Below are 21,080 nucleotides of genomic sequence, written 5' to 3'. Positions count from 1 at the left end.
GTGTCTACAGAGGCATGCAATCCTCTGTAGAGATAGCCAAGAATGTCATCCAGTGAGCATGACTCAACCAAATGAAGAACTATAATAGCCCAAGAAGCATCATGTCTCTCATAAAACACCCGAGTTCCGGACAGAGAGAGACAAGCTACCGGGAAGCTACCGAGCCCTAGGAGAATGCATAGAAGTGCTCAATAGTATAGTGATCCCTTTCCAATAACCCTCACCTATCTGTAGTCCCATAAGCAATGCTGAATAGACTCTTCAGCAGAAAGGCAACGAATATGGAATCTGTCCCAACCTAGATCTCCACTGATGTACTCCAATCCCTCCGTGAATAGAAAGCCAAAAGCAAAGAGTGGTTTTCCCATTCCTGAGGGATTTCAAGAGTCTGTTCCAAAATGACTTCTACAAATCAGCAGGAATCTAAAAATCCTCCCAATGAGAAGCTCTGGTGGGCCTCCAGCCACACTAAGGGCTAAGCTGAAACTTCCTTGCATTACTGACCGTGTATGGAAAGAAGGGGAGGCTCTTCTCTTTGTGCCCTGCAGGCTAAAATGAAAAATGCACAAGAATATTTTTTAGTATATCTCAACAACCGCCCCCCCGGGATGGACATCAAAAACTAAGGCATCCCTGTCTAATTCTCAAAATCCTATGACCTGAAGTGGTATCCCCGAGAAGGAGGCCAATCACGCAGAAGAACCCAATCCAAGGGTATGGCTGCATCAATCTGCTGGATTATTGTTGCACTCCCTCTGCGGTACCTTACTGCTAAAGCTGCGAAGTCTTTCGAAGATCTTCCAAGAACCCACCGGGGAGGCAAGACCTCTCCCCAATCTAGACTATTGCATAAGTGAAGTACGAAGTGGTCTGCCATGGTCATCAAGTATACTATCATCCCACATGACACGCTGTCTATCAATCTCTTCCTGAGAGGTAGAGGATCCCTCCAAAGAGTAATCGTGAAGCTAACCCAAGCTTTTAAAAGAGCAGCCATGAAAGGGGAGGGGGAGCGCTGAGGAAAGAGAACATGACTATTCAATCTCCACCTAAGGAAGGAGAACATGACTATATATATCGAATGAAGAAACATTTTCATGGTTCATGTCCTAGCAAAAGTCGTCTAACAACCACCTTACATAATAATGCTCTACTCTACATGTTTGGGTCTATTATGTTGAGGACGCCTTCTTCATGGGGAGAATCAAAGTCTCCCAAGCCACCCTCACACTGATGTGATCCCTAGAATGGCACCAACAGCAACAAACAAACCCAGCCATCCCCCGCATGACCTAGTTGACCACCACCTTGGAAGCAAGGTCAAGTTTGGTTGAGCTCTAAAAAAGGAGTTTCCTCCTAATACTCTACAACACTGGGGCAAATTGCTACAAAGGAGAGATTTCCACACTGACCTAGCAGCCCCGATACTTGATAGATACACCCCCCTGGATCCCAGTGAAATGAACCCAAGCTGGGTGTCCTCATCACTCATCCAAAAGTCATTGGATTTGTTCCAACTGATGTGTGCGCCTGCTGCAATACAAAACAAATCCAACACTGCCCTAAAAGATGTGAGATTCTATGTAGTGGCATCCAAGAAAACAATAGTATCATTAGCTAGCTCACTATCCAAGAGTTCCTCACCCTATCTGAGGGAAAGTCCCAGCCCAATGATATCCGCATGGGATCTCAAATACTTGCTCATTGCTTCAGCCACAAATAAGTACAAGAAAGGGCGAGAGGGCATCCTTGACAAGCTGATCTGGAAATCTAAAATCTCTCCCCTTTTTCCTTTGATAAGCACCTGGCTATGGGCTGATTTGTATAAGGATGAAACCCCTCTAATCCATGCATCTTAAAATCCAAAGCATGTAAGAGTAGAATGGCAAGGTGTTGGCCACTTTGCATAGCCCAAGTTGAAGCTTCCCAAAAGAGAAAGTATTATTAAAAACGCTTCACTCATGCACGAAGCCCGTTTGCTTATGGTAAATAAGATCTGGAAGAATGGGCTGCAAACACAGACTGATAGCCTTGGCAATCTTGTAAACAAAGTGATGAGTCTCCAATGGGACATGAAATTTAAACAACCTCTCTTTGGGATAAGATGAATGAGACCCTCCGTAAGTGAATCAAGCATAATACCAGAGTTCCAAATGCCCTGCAGGGCTGAAGTACCTAGTCCCAAGTCATATCCCAAAAAGCAATAAAAAAGGAAGGTGTCATCCCATCCGAGCTCAAGTATTTTCCCTTGTGAAGAGCAGGAAGTGTAGTCCTGAATTCCAGATTGGTGAAAGGTGCATCAGGAAAATCTTCCATATGTGGTTTCACTAATACTGGAACGCTCTACCAAACCCTATGTATGGCATCATCTTTCGCAAGTGAGTCAAGATTTGCTGAAATCAGGGAAGCATAAAAGTCTGAGCAATCCACACTAGCCAACTTAAAAGGACTCACGAGAATCACTAGTCGTGACGACGAGAAACAAAACAGGATCCGGGGTGGGTTTGGGCACCTAGTGTGGGGCTGTAGGAACGAATTGTGCGGCTGGTGCTGGATGAGATAGCATGTCAAAGATACACTTTGTCGAATACAAAAGGGGCCGCACTCAAAACTTTCTTATAACTTCTCTTCTTCTTTGGACAATCTCTAGCAAAATGACCAAAGATCCTGCATATCCACAACACTGGTCCTCCCTGCCCGCAATCTCGACTCTCCATTGAAAAGGAGAGCCATCTTGGCACTAAAGCATGATGTGGTAGAGATAATGAACCCAACTCTAGAAATCCATCGCCTCTGCCACCGAGGAGGGAAAACTAGGGAGGGCGAGGATCTCGTTTAAAGGCAGCTCGACTTGTGGCAAGGAGCTTATGGTTGAATCTTGACCTTGGGAAAACCTATGAATCTAATGAAAAGAGAGGTCGTCTGCATTTCCTCCTCATTTGGGTGAAATCCAAGAGGAAAGGGCTTGAGGCAACATCTTCTTGGAACCGAGGTTAGCCTTGAGCATTATGCTCGCAGTTCCAGGGGTATCAAATGCCACTTGAAAGAAACCTTGTCCCCAAAGCCGAATATCAGTGAGGTGCTGGGTTAGGTCTGAAGGTAAGGCCGCTGTCGACAATTTTATCTATCCACGATTCTATCTGTAACCTGAACCTCTTTACGTCGTTGAAACAGTCCCGGGCGATGGCTATCTGTTATTCCACCCAGCCTTTCTCAAAGGATAGTAAATCGTCAAAATCCATACGTTATTTCATTCATACCTATCCATGAGACCCTCAATTCCCTAGATAGTTTTCCTTGCCAAATGTCATCAATTTAGCCTCTCCACTTGGTGCACCTTTTTACCCCTCTCTTGGGGCACATTAAAAACCACTTGCCCCTTGGCATTATTGCACATTTAGGTGCACCTAGGCCTTAGCACTCAGAACTATCTAGTCAATGCCATTCCGCCCTCACCTAGGACCTTGGCAGTTACTTCTCTTGACCATTTCAATTACGCACATTAACTATTACAAAAGTTGGTCATCTAAGAGAAAATGCCCACCGATCTATCCGAGGTCATGCTATCCCGGCTAGAGCATAACATTCCTTCCCTCTTCAAGCATCAGCGTCCTCGATGATGAAATCTGGGAAAGCTCTCCGTAACTGGTATACGGATTCCCAGGTAGCTTCCGATAGAGGCTGACCATGCCATGCAACCAACACCGTGGGTATCTTCCGATTTCGTATCTGCATTGTTCCTCGGTCCAGGATTCTTGTTGGTTGGCGCTTTGCAATATCCTCTATCTCCTGAAACAAAACCACACCTTCGATTAGTGAGTCACCTCTATGCAAAAATTTCTTTAAGCGCGAAACATGAAAAACCGGGTGCACCTTACACCCCTGTGGCAATTCTAATTTATAGGCTACACTGCCTATTCTCTTTAGAATTAACCACGGTCCACAGTACCGAGGTGATAACTTAGCACACTCTCCTGAAGTCAACGACTTCGAGTGCGAAGGAATTCTGAGAAAAACTTTTTCTCCTTCTTCAAATACTCTTATAGACCGATTTTCATCCGCATACACCTTGGCTCTATCCATAGCCTGACGGATATTAGCTCTCGCAAGTGCTAGCATCTCCCGCATCTGAACTACAAAGTTCGCGGCACTAGGCACTTTCTGAGGTACTCCAACTATAGTCGGATTGGCTAGTCTATAACCATAGTTCAGCTCAAACGGACTGAACCCAGTAGATGAATGTTTTCTATCATTGTAGGCAAACTCCAACAATGGCAACCACTTGTCCCATGTATGTTGCCTCAATGACACATATGCCCTCAGCATATCCTCTAAAGTTTGGTTGACTCTCTCCGTCTGACCATCTGTCTCAGGATGATCCCCACTACTCATTCCCAACTCAGTCCTTAGTGTCTCAAATACCGCTGTCCAAAAATGACCGGTAAATCTAACATCTCTGTCTGACACTATGGATCTAGGCAATCCATGCAGACGAAATATATGTCTAATAAACAAATCCGCCACTTGCGGGCCACTAACAGACTCTCTAGTCGGAATGAAGTGAGCCATCTTGGTTAGACGATCAACCACCACAAGGATAGAATTATATCCTCCTTGTGTTGTAGGTAGCCCTACAATAAAGTCCATGGAAATGCTCTCCCACTTACTTAGTGGTACTTCCAAGGGCTGTAAAAGTCCGGGTGGCTTCACCCGCTCGGCCTCGCTTACCTGACACGAGAAACACTGTGTCACATAGTCATGAATATGCTTTTTCATCTTTGGCCAAAAGAAATCTCGTTTCACGAGATCATATGTCTTCTCGACACCTGGATGTCCTGCACACGGGCTATCATGGCACTGTCGGATGACTCTCTGCCTGAGATCATTCTGACCAGGTACTACAACCTTGCCATTTCTAACTAGCATACCATCCCTTATGGTATATCTTGCATAAGTTTGGCCTTTTCTGGATGCCAGGTCATCCTTCGGGTTTTAACACATGAGCTTTAGGCCATAAGCTCTGGACAAACTCGTCCACCTTTTCAGTTTCTCTTATCTCGGTTATTAGAGCACTCTCTAATACCGTGAAACTCAGGTTGTGCATAATGCGAGACAACGCGTCAGCCACCTTATTGTCTTTTCCTCTTCGGTACCGAATCGTTAGATTAAACTCCTGCATGAGCTCTGCCCACCTAGCTTGGCGGCCCCTCAAGTCAGGCTGTTTACAAAAATGTTTCAGAGTATCATGATCTACATCCACATAAAACTCTGAACCATACAAATAATGCCTCCATGTTTTCAAAGCATGGATAACAGCATACAACTCTAATTCATGAGTTGGCCAATTCCTTTGAGAGGAAGAAAGCTTCTTGCTTTCAAAGGCTACTGGCCTTCCCTCTTGAAGGAGGACTGCTCCTACCGCAATGCCACTTGCATCGGTTTCTAGGAACAACGGTTTCTGGGGATCAACTATTTTTAACACCGGTCCTGAGACCACAGCTTGTTTTATGGTGTTAAAACTTTCTTGTTGATTCTGTCCCCAAATAAAAGGTACTTTATCTGAGGTCAGATCAGTCAATGGCGATACTATTCCGGAATATCCTTTGATATGCCTTCTATAAAACTGAACAAATCCCAAGAATGATCGCAACGCGGTCAGACTCTGGGGGATTGGCCAAGTTAGTATCGCAGCCACTTTCTTCGGATCCATTTCTACCCCCTGTGGAGTAATTATGAACCCTAAGTACTCAAGCCTAACCATACACAGTATAGTTTTCTTCTTATTCACATAAAGACTGGCTTTCCTCAAAGTACTGAACACTATCCTCAAGTGTTCACGATGCTCAGTAACACTTTTACTGAATATCAAGATATCGTCAATAAAATGTACTACGAACTTTCCGATATACGGACGTAGTAAATCGTTCATAAGCATGACGAAGGTCGCTGGAGCATTGGTAAGTCCGAAGGGCATTACCAAAAACTCATAATGACCAAACCTGCTCCTGAAAGCGGTTTTGTACACATCCTCGGCTCTAATCCGAATCTGATGGTAGCCGCACTTAAGATCTATCTTGCTGAAAATCACGGCTCCATGTAATGCATCTAGCAAATCATCAATCCGAGCCATCGGATACCTGTGCTTAACAGTGATATTATTCAATGCTCTGTAATCTATACAGAGGCGAAACGTATCATCCTTTTTCCTCTTTAATATCACTGGCGAAGCAAAAGGTGAGAAACTTGGTTGAATCTGCCCCAACTTGAGGTATTCTTCCAGTTGTCTAGGCACCTCCGCTTCTTCAGCAAAACTCATTCTATAGGGGGGTCTATTTACAGGTTCTGCCCCCGGGATCAGTTCAATCTTATGTTGAACTTTCCGCTCTGGAGGTAAACCATAAGGTAGTTCATCCCTAAAGCATTCAGAGAACTCCTCTGTTATAAGATTAGCCAGCTTGGCCATCTCACCACTTTGCGTAACATCAGTGCTAGCTGAAGAATCATCCACCGACTCTACCGATGCTGTGCAAAGGTATAAAAACTCGACTTGAGCCTTTCTGATTTCCATCACGGAAACCAACGGTCCCTGAGGTATATCTTTTTCACCTTGTAAGACATAAAGCACATCATTCATCTTGAATTGATATACGTGCTTTTTCCAATCAATGGCTGGATTCTTCCTAGAATGCCACGCCATTCCCACGGCTATATCTGCATGAGCAAGCTTGGTCATTTCAAAATCAAGCTTCTCAGCATAGTCCTGAATCCGAAGCTCCAACTGGGTAACCCTTTGGTCCCATACTTCAGTTGAACTTTCATCTGCCATCCTAACTGTATACGCATAGTCAGATGGACTTGTCTTTAATTCCAGCCTCTTCACGAGCTTGGAGTTAATCACATTGTGAGTTGACGCTGAGTCAAACAACACAATAACATCATGACTGGCCACTTGCCCTTTCATTTTAATTAACTCTGTATCATTAAAGGCCGTATACCCCGTTGCTGCAGGCTAAGATAGGATGTTATCAGGTGCACTCGTCACTAACTTAGCAACAGATACACATAACAAACAAGGTACTAACCTCTGAGAAGGTCCCGCCAGTTGCATCTGCATATTGGGACTCTCCTGCATTTCTACGTCGCATTCAGATATTATCATATTAGCCGTACGACGGTCTTTATTCAGTGGACAATCCTTCCACTGATGTCGCTGAAGGTAGCCGAAGCACAATCCTTCTTTTCTAGCTTTCTCTTTTTGTTCAGGGGTCAACGAGGACTTTGACCAAGCCCGGGCTGCCATTGGAGTTATTTCCCTTTTCACCCCAACGGTGGTACTTGTTTTTACTGGTCCCTCAACCGGCTTCACCTGCTTGGTTTGGCCACTTGGCTGAGAGACACTTGTCTTTGAAATCCATTTCCTCTGAAATCCCCCTTTTCTCGGGTGCTCATACTGAGTCCCTGCCTGCACAAATCCACCAGATCTGCCTCTGGCATCCTCATAGTTCAGGGCTACTGCTATAGATTCATCTAGTGTAGTCACATATTTAGCCCGAACCTCCATTTTGATCTTGTCGTTCAGTCCATAGATATAGTCCTTTAACTGAACCGACATAGGGAGAGGGTCTGTTATTTTCATGACACATTCCCTGAATTTGTCAATGCTCTGCCACTGACAGACTCCTCTGACGAAGGTTTCTATAAGCATCCCAGGCTCGGGATTCTTCATCAGGTGGGAGAAAGTGTTTCTTGAATTCAGCTTTAAACCCTTCCCAGGTGGTTGGAGCAACTTGATCCTTCTGTTGCTTTATCCACCATCTGTCCGCTGCCTCAATAAACAGGTGTGTGGCCTCGCGGATTTTCTTTAGATCGGATCTAATCTCACAAATGGCGAAGGCTTCTTCCCACTTGTGTAACCAAACCTCGATCACATCAGAGCTGTGCTCGGTCATCTGACCAGCGTACTTCTCCGGTCTATAATTAGCGATATTGGGCACTTTGACCCTTGCGCGCTCTAAGGAATGTATACTGGGCTCTGGCTCTGCTGGAGCTTTGCCCTTATCAATTCTAGACGGTCTAGCCGACAAGGCTTGCACCATCTCCCTGATCTCATTTTGACCAGCATTCACTTGAAGCTGCTGGTTCATAATCTGCTGTAAAGCATCATCTAATATCGAAATCCTACCAATCAATGTAGGTGCTGCATGATGTGACATCTGTTGTGTAGACTGCACTCTAGACTGACTAGGATTCGCCCTTGAATTCTGCCCTTCTGCTTCCATAGGTTCACAGTGGAAGATGGGTTTTTTTTTTTTTTTAATAAATAAACCCAAATAACCAATATATATACACCCTTCACTTCTGTTATGCTTTCCTGTTTTTTTTTTTTCTCTTCTACAGTGCAGAAATCACAGGACCATATGAGAACAAAAAAAACTGCATGGAAAGAAAGAGCTCCCTGATCTTTGTGACGACTCCGGCTGCTCTTTCTCAGACGTAGAGTTTCCCTTCAAAGTCCATTCCAAATAGACTGTGCAGAGGCCTTAAAATGCCTCACCGGCGGTGCTTCTGCAGGACAGCAAGCAAGATGCGACCAAACGTATCTGACAATTTCACGATAATGTAATCGACGTGACGCCTTCACGTTGCGTAGATTATCATCCCGCTCCAAAATTCGATTAGAAAAACCTGTCTGACTACCGAACCGCTACGTTGCCCCATCCTTCTGTAGACCCTACGCTCCTCTTGGCGCAGATCATCTATTTCTTGTTACAACGTCGATCGCCCAGGATCACGTCACGTACAACCTTCGTAGGCCACGGTGGCCATTTTCTCATTCAGGACGTCAACTTCCCGTCGATCTCCTCGTAGCCTCCCGGGCTTCCATAGATTCGCTTGTATAGACCCACGTCACGGACAGCCAACGATCCTCCCCTCACCTTCCGGGAACCTTGCGCTCCATCGCTTCATCTCTTCACAAATCCCCCTTCCATCCTCTAGCCTTGCTCTGATACCAAAATGTCAACAATTTTATCTATCCACGATTCTATCTGTAACCTGAACCTCTTTACGTCGTTGAAACAGTCCCGGGCGGTGGCTATCTCTGTTATTCCACCCAGCCTTTCTCAAAGGATAGTAAATCGTCAAAATCCATACGTTATTTCATTCATACCTATCCATGAGACCCTCAATTCCCTAGATAGTTCTCCTTGCCAAATGTCATCAATTTAGCCTCTCCACTTGGTGCACCTTTTTACCCCTCTCTTGGGGCACATTAAAAACCACTTGTCCCTTGGCATTATTGCACATTTAGGTGCACCTAGGCCTTAGCACTCAGAACTATCTAGTCAATGCCATTCCGCCCTCACCTAGGACCTTGGCAGTTACTTCTCTTGACCATTTCAATTACGCACATTAACTATTACAAAAGTTGGTCATCTAAGAGAAAATGCCCACCGATCTATCCGAGGTCATGCTATCCCGGCTAGAGCATAACAGCCGCAAGTATCCAGTCCCATGGATGCGTGTGAAAGAGGTGGTGGACTCCGCATCAGCTCGTCTTTTGAGAAAATGCATGTTCTCATGGTAGTGAGGCTTGACTGAATGGGTCGCAAAGAGGGGAGAGGGGCTGATGGCCTTGATCTACAGAGAGGGGCTGATAGTTTGATGCTGTGTGTGGAGAATTTCGACAGCAAATGGCAGATCCTGACCTAGACTCAAAATGTAGCTCTTCAGCTTCGAAATCACGAGAATGTAACTGTTGGTCTGAAGCTCAAACCTGAAACTACTTGCTGAAGCTGTTTTTCGCCAAGTTGCAGCAGAAAATGAGCTCAAGCTTGCATCTGAGCTTGGTCGTGAATAGGTGGAAATGAAGCTTGAAAGGCAGCAGCTGAAGGCGCACTTTCCAGGTGTTGAAGTACCTCAGGTGTTGACACACATTTCAAGCTCTGAAGGCAGCTAGTTGAAGACGTTTTGGAGCAGACAAATGGCGCCCTCAGAGTCTGTTTGCTGTCAGACTTTTTGAAGCTCTGAATGCAGACAGTTTTGTTTCCAGCTTTTTGGGCGCCCTTCCTAGAGAAAAACCAATTCAGCCAGCTTTTCCTGGCTGAAAGATCTTTTTTATGGCATAGTCAAAAAGCATGGCTGCCCCCTAGTTTGTAAATTGTTGAGCTTCCAAGCTCTTTGGAAGAGAACTCGAGTTGTATCAGATTCATGCTCCCCTGCAAGCCATCTTGTAAACAGTTTTCTTTTGCAACAAAGACCTTCGGGAGGGGCCAGCCCTTATTTCTGGCCCCTAGTGAGGTGTGCTCTTCTTTCTCCTTCTTTCTCCTTCACTTGCAAATATTTTGCTAAGTAAATCGCTGCTGTTCATCATCAAAGTTCGAGTTTCATCATGAGTGCCTAACCTAGGACCTAAGGTCTACCTACCACTCTTTTGCTCATAACTAACTTTCCACCAAGCCCCTATGTGAGATCTATATGACCAGATATATCAGGACAGCCCCATGTGCAGTTGATCCCATGTGGACCCCCTTGCCCAATTTACCTTTATGGCCTATCCTGACATGTCACATGACTGGGCATTTTACAGGCAGAAGTGGAGCATTGGACCCCCTCAATATCCAAACTACATGGACCATCACTATGACAAATAGAGGGTACTCATGCTATCTCTCTCGACGTACCTTTGGGTTCACCAAGATAGTGCAAAAGCCTAGCTCGATGTCCTTTCCTTGTTAATGAAGTGGATTTTGATGGCCTTTTTGTTTGCTCCCATGTCCTCCAAAATTCGTCTCAGTCAAAATGCCTCCCATAGCTCTGCACAAGTAGCCACGTACTACACCTCGATGGATGGAAGTGCTACTATAACATAATAACCAGCAGCTTGATTCGGGAACCTTGCATCTGGATAACCAGCCTACCATGAGTTACAGAAACCACTAAGTATGTGTATGTGAGTCTACATGCCTCAAAGAATCCCCCTTCGATGTGTAGAGGACAAACTCAAAATTCCCTCACAAAATCCCCCTTCAATGTGTAGAGGACAAACTCAAAATTCAAACTGTCTAGCTGATATTGACTGCTCCCAAGTCAAGAGACTCCTGCACCTTTCAGAGTTCACATAAAATAACAAAGCATTTGTTAGACATCATCCTGAGATGCCATGATCTCAAAACCCTTATAAGTCAAATTAAAAGTGCTCTTACTAAATCTGGACTCCTGATATCTCACTAAAAAGAGGGTGAAATGGATGGAAACCATTATAACTTTTGTACACCCACAAAAGAACATCAGCCCTTAAAGCATTTTTAACTATGCAAAACAGCCTTTAGGTCTAAATCTCACAAATATCATGAGACACTGGCATACGGATAGATTACAGAGTCAAACACCTTCTTACCTTTAACCATTTCATATCGTTTCAGATCCTCTCGAAAATAAATGACTTGCTCAAGATATGCATATACCCTCCGTGCATTTTCCACCGAACCTGGACAAAAGAAACAACTGTAGTACCTTTGTGTCTACCTGCTTTGCATGGAAGTATACTCCAAAAATTTTGTGATCCCTCTAAAAGTCTCACTTTCCAAGTCAGTGTTGTTGCTGTCTAAGGCTCTCTAAGCTGATCCAAACCAAAATTTGGCAACTACATAGACACTTTGCTATCTTGATTTGTTTGCTAGTTAGTATAAAACTAATAAAAAATGTGATAGGAAAAATACCTCCTGCTGGTATTGCTGGATCAAACCATGTAAGAAGCCCATCCAAGCATTTCATCACTCCTGCAACCAAGACATAGAGAGGATCCTTCCCTTTCTGGTGTAGTTGTTCATCCAAACTATCAAGGCATTGATTCAAGATTGCAATCACATTCTCTTCGTCGAAAGACGAAGGAAAGCATTCCACCATAGAACCCAGCACGATCAAGATGTTTGACCTCACTACAATAGAATGGCCATACAAAGCGCTTTAGTTGTTAAGTACTCATGAATCTGAAGGTCACAAGGCAAGGTAGAATCAAGAGAAACATCATGCAAGGGAAGGCAACAAACATGTTCCAGAAGACTTCGCTTTTCGATATTCAAGCAGGAAAATCTTAGCTGTAGTCCAGTCTAGACAGAGGTCAAACGAAACATTCCCTTGCATGAGCAACTCGAGGAGAGAAGTAAGAGGAAGCAAAGCAGCTGCCTGTACTGACTTTGATTCCTCCCTTTGAAATATATTGATGCATCGTTCCTGCATGTCAACGACGTAGGACATCAAATCAACTGGACTAGGAACTGTAATACTAGAGTCTACACAATGTTACTAGAAAGATCTCAGAAAAATGGTTTCATTCAACTATTTGCCTAGAAAAACAATCTCTCTCTCTCTCTCTCTCTCTCTCTCTCTCTCTCTCTCTCTCTCAGTGAATGCAGAAATACCTCGGGGAAGACAAATCAATATTTAAAAGGCATCTAATCTGCAAAATCAGAAAGACATATCAATATTTAAAAGGCATCTAATCTGCTCCACTAGGGAGGTAGAAAATGAGTCGCAGTACTCCTAAGACTAAAGCCTATACAGAAGTCTATGGGGACAGCAGAAATAATATGAAAAATCTGCTGGAGCAGCCAGCCAAAAAGCTAGTAAGCTACGTGAAAGAGATTTTGGAAGACTGCCACAAGGTATTGGAACTAGCACACAAGCTAGCCCAACAAGTACTCACTACATAATAAGTTGGTAATAGTTCTCTCACTGGATGTAAGGGATCACTATAGTTGATAGTGATTGCCAGCCCCATAGATCCTGAAAGGTCTCACGCTACAAGTGACTATGGGGTCTAGGATGATTCGAAGCAAGCCCTCAGTCCCCCTTGAGAGAGTACAGGCAGAGTTCGCCGTGACACCACTACAGATTGACTAGCTAAGAGTGGGACGGGCACATAGTATGCAAGGCTCCCTCCCTTTCAGTATAGCATGGATGCACCCCCTGAGTCGATCCCGCGAGATGAGATTAACCGTATCATATGGGTAGACCTCCAAACATCTCGGGAGGGATTCATCATCAGAGCCCAGTATCTCGAGGACAGAGGAGTCTCACACGCGCTGGGGATCGCCATTGGGCAGATGCAGGATGCATCCCATCAATTGAGGATTGAGACAAGGAGAGCAACACATATACCCAGAGAGCAGTTGATCTGTATATGCACACTAGGAGAGATTGAGACAGAGGACCACTTTCTATGCACCTGCCCAACCCACTACAAGATCCGGGGGCGATATCATTGACTCTATCAGGATGGGAGTGGGTTCGGCCCATTGTCACGACTGATCCACTTCCATGACCAAGTCTGCATTGGGCTCTATTTGCTTGAGATGCGTCGACACAGGGAGACCCTGCTACGACAGACCAAGGAGGAGCAGGAGGTGACCAGACCACAGGATACAAAGGCCAACCAGACACAGCGCCATGTCACAGATTTCTATGCATTTGAGTCCGCTCCAAGGCCCAGTGGGGTGGAGGAAGAGGAGCTAGCTGATATGCAGGCAGTATGGATTGCCAAGGGAGGATTGCAGAGGCTATCCGTGACACAGAGAGCGACCAGAGCACACTCGATTGAGGTCCGGAGGAGACCGACCGAGACCAGGGGTCACTCTAAACATAGCTCACTGGATTCAGAGATCGAGGAGCGTGAGACAGCCAGACAAATGCAGATCCGAGACATTTTCGCCGCTCAAAGACGAGCCACCAAAGTGCTGGGTTACAAATTCTGAGTTTCAGTTCCAGTTCCAGCTCTCATCCTATTTCAGATAGTACATGATATGAAATAATACAAAAGGTTTAATACTTGTTTTTGCTCGAGCTATTGAGCTCTTTATTTCAGCATAGTACTCAGCAAGGGCCTTAGCACGCCCTTTGCTCCAGCCCTTTGTGGCTTGTATGAGTTTTTCCCCTTTTGGTGTATTCTGTACTTTGTCCCATAGGCCCGTGAGGCCTCCCGCAAAAGTTAATCTCTCTCTCTCTCTCTCTCTCTCTCTCTCTCTCTCTCTCTCTCATTCCTAGAATACAGTCTCTTAGTGTTGTGCGCACCTCTTTCTTCTCCTGCTTGGCATCCTCTCTCTCTCTCTCTCTCTCTCTCTCTCTCTCTCTCTCTCTCTCTCTCGTAGCCCCTCCCCCCCCTCGCAGCTCCCCCCCCTCGCAGCTCCTCGCCCCCCCCTCACAGCTCCTCCCCCCCCCCCCTCACAGCTCCTCCCCCTCGCAGCGGCTCACCCCGCTCAGACCCTCCCCCTCGCAGCTCAGCCGCTCAGGCCCCCCACCCCGCTCACCCGCTCATCGCGCATTGGCAGCGCTCGCCATCTCCTGCTTCTCAATGCCGCCGGTTTCCCGTTTCCCGTAATTAAACATGGCCGACATCGTCGAGCATATTACAGAAGGAGCAACAGCAGCAACATCAATGGCCTCCACGACCGACATGCTGCACTATAGTAGAAGAGGACTTGCATCCTCTTCAAAGGACAGAGCAGTACCCGCACTTGCCGCACTCCCAGTCGCAGGTACACCGGTTTCAGCTCCACTATCTCATCTTCCGCCCAGCGCAGTGCCCGCACTTGCCGCACTCCCAGTCACAGGTACACCGGTTTCAGCCCCATTATCTCATCTTCCACCCATAGCCACCTTGTACCCGCAGTTTTTTTCACCCCTCCCCTCTCAGGTCCCTTCTTCTCCTACCCCTTCTCCAACTTTAGCCTTCCCCTCCTCTCCATCCTCGGTACCCGCTTTCTCTCCCCCTCTCCAGCCTTCTCCCTCATCCCCGCTACCCACCTTACCGGTTTCCCCCCTTTCCCCCCTTTCCCCCCTTTCTCCCTCTCTTTCTCCTTCCATGCCTTGCACTGTTTGTCCTTGCCAACACATCCTACCAGAGCTTCAGCACTTTCAGACCCATCTCCGAGATGCCCTTCAGATGCTTCACAGGAAGGACGAGACCATTGCTCTACTTACAGCTCAGGTTGCATCTCTTACTGATCGAGTGACACAGCAGGACCGGGAGATCTTGTCTATTAGAACAGATCTTCAGGTCTTACAGGCGACTCATAGGACTCTTGCTGGAGAGATTCATGGACACACAGAGCGAGTGCAACAGATCGAGACTCGCGTTCAGCACATAGACACATCTCCCACTACAGCAGTAGCAGCGGTTGAGGAGCGTTTGACCTCCCTTCAGACAGAGGTCCAGAGAGCCACAGAGTGGGTGGATGTCGTCCGCCGTCAGCCATCACAGCCTCAGAGATCGACTGTATCAGCTACATTAGCCGAGTCACAGTAGAGGGCCACAAAGGCCCTCAACATTCGCATTCGTGGTATCTTGCCCTCGGAGACAGAGTCCACGATGACACAGGCTGTGACCTTTGTCTCTCAGACATTGGGGGTACAGGATCATGGCATAGTAGGAGTATATAGAGTCGGGAGAGATCGTACTAGAGAGCAGCCCCTCATTATCAGATTCAGAGATGCCCAGGCACGTCTAGCTGCCCTCAGGAGGAGAGGGACACTCAGAGACCACCCACAGATTTCCATGGACGAGGATCTGACTCAGATACAGGTTGAGGAGCGCAAGGCGCTCATGCCTCAGAGAGACGCAGCCCGAGCTCAGGGCAAGTGGGCAGTGATCAGGGATGGCAGACTCATCACAGGCACCTTGAGGCGTGCTCCCACAGTGCCTAGGGATGACAGACCAGCAGATATGGCCCCACCTCCACCTCCTGCTCCGACCGCCTGACGGGACAGGGCTCATGGGACACACCACCTGTCAGATAGTCTACGCATCGCTGTATGGAACTGCAATGGTTCTTTTACAGCACAGCCAGGCAATCTACGGGGGGCTTTCTTTGGGAGAGATATCATCTTTTTCACAGAGACACACGAGAGTCCAGAGAGACCTTTGCCACGAGTGACAGGATATACATGGAGATCTGCCTTCAGACAGCACACTCGAACATTTGGAGTGAGAGGATCTGGAGGAGTAGCCATTTTGTACAGAGAGCATCTCGATCGGATCATCACAGTGGAGAGAGCGGATTCACATGCCCGATTCTTGTGGGTACGCATCCACTGCAGAGCCTCTCAGCGAGATCTCTTTATTGCAGTTTGCTACTTCCCCCCGGCGCAGTCGTTTTACTCTTCCACTGGACCAGGCCAGTCCATATTTGAGGATCTCTCAGCGGACATTGCAGATTTTTCACATCGCGGAGAAGTCATCCTCTTAGGAGACTTCAACGCGAGGACCTCAAACAGACAGGCCCTCACTTATGACTTCATGGAGGATCCGGTCATACTTCCGGCATCTCACAATGATAGCCTCTGTCGGACTTCATCAGACTGCACAGTACAGCCCACAGATCAGGGACGTCAGTTACTGGAGCTCCTCACCTCGCACAGTATGGTCATTTATAACGGCTTGTCCAGGTGGCCACAGTCTTCCATGCCTACATTCTCTTCTGCTTCTGGGCGTGGCACTAGCGTGATCGACTACATCATAGGTCCCCCGACTCTAGTCCCTTCCATCCATAGCCTTACTGTTAGCCCCTTCATGCCCTCTGCCGACCATGCACTCATCCACTTTACTTTGACTCATGTCTCCCATGACCCACCCCCCCCTCGTCATCACGACCGCCAATCCTATTATGAGGTTCATTTCGACCACCAGTTCGATGATGCATATAGCCAGAACCTCAGCCGCCTACTCCGTCCCCATCTATTAGATGCTCTACCATCCACGCAGGACAGGTGGGAACTTCTACATTCTTCACTCGTTTCTGCCGCTCACATGTCCTTCCCTGCCACGTGTCATTCGTCTAGTCCCCCACCGGTTGGTCTTGTTCCTTGCAACGGTTGGTATGACGAGGAGTGTAAGGAACTCCGCAGGAAACTTCACCTTGAGACCAAGGAGAAGTCCTCCCTCCTTACCGAAACCAAGAGAGACTACAAGTGGTTGGTTAGGCGCAAGAAACGCCAATTTCTAGCCCAGAATGAGGAGGAGCTGAGAAGCTTGCTTTTCAGCTGTGACTCCAAGGAATTCTGGAGAAAATTCCTCCGCTCGAAGTCTCAGAGCCCCCTTACAGATCCACATGTCTGGTCTGCATATACTTCAGCTCTATACGATGTTCCAGATCAGCCAGCCATCGATTTATCCCATTCCCCTAGGCCAGCCTCATCTATTCTTTTCACACCAGAGAGTGTCCGTGCAGCAGTCCACCGATTGAAGAACGGGAGAGCTAAGGATCATGATGGATTGCAAGCGGAGTATGTAATCCATGGGATTGATGCCTTAGATTTTGTTCTTTCCCGTCTCTTCAATGAGTCTGTTTGTACAGGCCTACCACAGTCCTGGTTAGGCAATACCATAGTACCTATCCACAAGTCGGGGGACCCTATGGAGCCGTCGAATTACAGGACCATCATGATCGGCCACGTTATGGCCAAGATCTTTGCATCAGTTTTGGAAAGCCGTATAAATGACCATGCCGAGACGACAGGACTCAGAGCCAGAGGGCAGGCTGGATTTCGTAGGGATCATTCGACACTTGACCACATCCTCACACTTAGGGCACTGGTGGAGGAGGCGAAGTCACGAAGGCAACGGCTTTATTGTTGCTTCGTGGACTTCAGGAAGGCATTTGACACAGTTCCGCGATTCAGATTGTTTCAGAGGATTCGCCAGATGGGCTTTAGTGGAGAGATACAGTGGGCTATCATGGCTTTGTATGAGAGGGTCACTGGTCGGGCTCGGACACGTGAGGGGCTCTCAGAGGAGGTATGCAGCACGATTGGGGTGAAGCAGGGCTGCCCGCTCTCTCCCACTCTCTTTGGATTATATATTGATGAGCTAGAGATGTTCGTACAGATGACAGGTGGTGTGGGCTCTACTCTCTCAGGATCCTCCATTCCTATCCTCCTGTATGCGGACGATGTGGTTCTCATTTCCTCTACTGCTCAGGGCCTCCAGGCACATATTGAGGCACTCCACAGGTTTTGCCAGGACAGGGGGTTGACCGTAAACCTTGGCAAGACCAAGGTTATGGTTTTCAACACCTCTGATCGTATTTACAGCATGGATGAGTTTTACTTCACTTATGACGGACAGCCCATTGAGCTTGTTAGAGAGTACACTTATTTGGGGGCAGTTTTCAGGGGACCGGTCTTCACCATGACATATGCAGCACGGGATAGGATTAGTAAAGGGTATGCTTCGTTGGCTCATCTTGAGCGTCAGTGTTTTCAGTCCCACTTTCAGCATCCCGATACGAAATCCTTGCTTTTTGATACATTGGTGAGACCAGCTGCGATGTATGCAGCTCCTTTCTGGGCAGGAGACCTCGGCGCTGCAGATTGGAGACGAGTAGAGAGGTTACAGATCATCATGTTCTCTCGGCTCATTAGGGCCAAGGCTACAGTTCCGCACGAGATCATGCTAGCAGAGTTTGGAGCTACTCCCCTTGCATTGGATGCAGCGTTTCAGTCGGTCATGTATCTGCACAGGGTCAGGGAGTTTGGAGACTCAGCAGCAGGCAGAGCTCGGTTGCCATGGTTAGCACTTGCATCTTCTATGGAGTTGGCACGATCAGGGACCCGATACTGCTGGTACTTCAGACTCACTAGATGGCTCACATCCCTTGGTCTAGACATGGATAGACTGCCTCCGTTCCGATACAGCATAGATGCCCCTCATCTCGAGTTGACTCGCCACGAGCTTAGCCAGGTCACGAGAGCAGACTTGCTGCAACTTCATACGTATCGCACTTGGATTTATCCCACGCAGCTTCCGGTGAAGATGGCCACATATCGTGACCACTTCCTTCGGATCTCAGAGAATGGATTTGTCATCCCACCAGGCTATACAGGTACCCACATGTCCCACTCACTGAGGATTGCCCTCGGCCAGCTTAGAGTCTCTTCGCATCAGCTCGAGATAGAGGCTGGTAGGATGCGACGCATGGAGGATGGACGGCGACCAGGCCGAGAGACCAGGATCTGCCCTTGTTGCACCATGGGAGAGGTGGAGTCAGAGGAGCACTTCATTTGCAGATGCCCGCTATATTATGAGATCAGAGGTAGATTCCACTGTCTCTTCACGGATGGCTTTGGACCTCTCTCACGAGTGATGGACTACGAGGATCAGCATTGCCTAGCCCTTTATGTCAGGGAGGCCACTATGCTTCGGCGAGACTACCTCAGAGAGCACAGACCGGAGCGTGATAGAGCCCAGCCTCATAGAGCTCAGGCACACGCCATACCAGGGGACAGAGACCAGGAGGAGCACGAGGATGGCAGAGCCCACACAGGACACATGCCTCCACCATGTGGATGTACATATGAGATGGTTTGTAGACGCCGCAGGATCTTGTTACATAGGGGACGTACTCGCCGCTTCATCTCCAGACGATCGAGGATGATGGCAGCATTTCGGAGGAGACTCACTCATGGAGATCTCGCCCCACCAGCCGCTCACCTCACCTTTGCCCAGATTTGTACTCTCATAGCAGGAGGCAGAGTCGATGGACAGGATTTCCAGTATTATTTTGGTTCTCAGACTCCGTGACACCTGGACTTGTATCTTTGCATTGGCATATTGTGCTCATCCCCCCCATTTTGCACCCGGGGGCGGTTTCCTTGCATCTAGTTTACTCAGATTTGACATTATGTACTTTCACTTGCATTATATTGCGTAGCACTTAGATGATATTCGACGATGCCTCTTCTTTGGGGCACGTTGATTTTGTGCTATCTTGTATGCAGAGTTCTTGATGTCCCATGGGCCCATTTTGGCCTCTAGTGGACAATAATACACTTTCTTTCTTTCTTTCTTTCTCTCTCTCTCTCCGGGTTACACACAGCTTCATCTACCACATGCGCTCCGGATCTCCCTCGGTCAGTTTAGGGTCTCGTCACACCGATTACGGATCGAGAGCGGACGCGCAGAGGGTATCCCACGAGAGGACCGCCTTTGCCCACTTTGCGACTTGCAGGAGATCGAGTCGGAGGAGCACTTTGCTTTCAGATGTCCTATCTATTATGCCATTCGAAGCCGATACCACTGCCTCTTCCGCAACGGATTCGGCTCCCTCCCACACATGCTGCAGTTCCCGGATCAGCGATGCCTAGCCGCTTTCTTACATGAGATGACTCGCCACCGAGATACCTCTCTCCGAGCACGGCGACACGAGCAGCACACATAGCGTGAGGACACCCAGCGGCCTATCACTGACTTCTTTCAGTCACAGGATACCTCTTCTCAGTCTAGCCGACGACGCGGACGTGAGCAAGAGCCAGAGCCACGACAGCTGCGTCAGCGGACAGACTCACACATCCAGGTCCATGACATCTCGTCTCTGCTCTCTGCCCGCCCAACCGGGGTTACCGTTGCCCTCATCCACAGGGCCACCCGCCGCCCCCGACGACCGAGCTCGACTAGGCCGCGTGACGTCAGAGGCCAATCATCTATCGCAGGGTTTTTTCCGACCTCCCATTTGACGGCTCCTCTATGATTGGTCTCTGACGATCACCACCTGCACTATCTCCCCCCTCTGCCCCATTTTTGGTGCCCCCCCTTCTTCTTTGTATCATCTGGAGGTAGACACATATTTTTTGTATCAGGACTAGACACACGGTCCTTCATAACCTCTTTTTTGTAGAAACGGTTGGTTGGCCCGTTTTGAGACCACCACCGTTATGCTCATTGTATCAGTTCTCTTTAGTCTCATAGACCTTCACGGTCTCCCAAAGACTTTAATAAACTTTCTTTCTTTCTTTCTCTCTCTCTCTCTCTCTCTCAGCATCATCGTCGGCATCATCATAACCATCATCATCATCATCACCAGCAGCAGGACATCAAGGGATATGACTATGTTGTGCTTAGGACTTAGTACTGCCATTTTTGCTTTTTTTTGCATTCTGCATTGGTGTGGATGCTCATTTAGTAACTCCACTACCACAGCTCATTGTATCAGGTTTTTCACAATCTCATAGACCCATCGGTCTTCCGAAGACTTTAATAAACTTTCTTTCTTTCTTTCTTTCTCCCCCCCCCCAAACAAGAGATGGCC

At 47.5% G+C, this 21,080-nt stretch overlaps 1 protein-coding gene across 1 annotated transcript in view; it reads right to left on the bottom strand.

The window, feature by feature from the left end:
- Positions 1 to 21,080, bottom strand: part of LOC147881500 (uncharacterized) — a 237,949-nt gene that overhangs the window by 176,046 nt on the left and 40,823 nt on the right. Inside the window, exons 2-4 of the mRNA XM_087402306.1 lie at positions 12,051 to 12,234; positions 11,721 to 11,939; positions 11,399 to 11,488 (exon numbers count right to left, since the gene is read on the bottom strand). Coding sequence (XP_087258432.1) covers positions 11,399 to 11,488; positions 11,721 to 11,939; positions 12,051 to 12,234 — 493 coding nt within the window. The remainder of the gene's footprint in view (positions 1 to 11,398; positions 11,489 to 11,720; positions 11,940 to 12,050; positions 12,235 to 21,080) is intronic.

This window comes from Dipteris shenzhenensis, chromosome 31 (assembly GCF_047967505.1).
Source record: "Dipteris shenzhenensis isolate YYH24624 ecotype China chromosome 31, Dip_SZ_1.0, whole genome shotgun sequence".
Classification (NCBI taxonomy): Eukaryota; Viridiplantae; Streptophyta; class Polypodiopsida; order Gleicheniales; family Dipteridaceae; genus Dipteris; species Dipteris shenzhenensis.
This window is presented reverse-complemented; position numbering and strand designations above follow the sequence as displayed.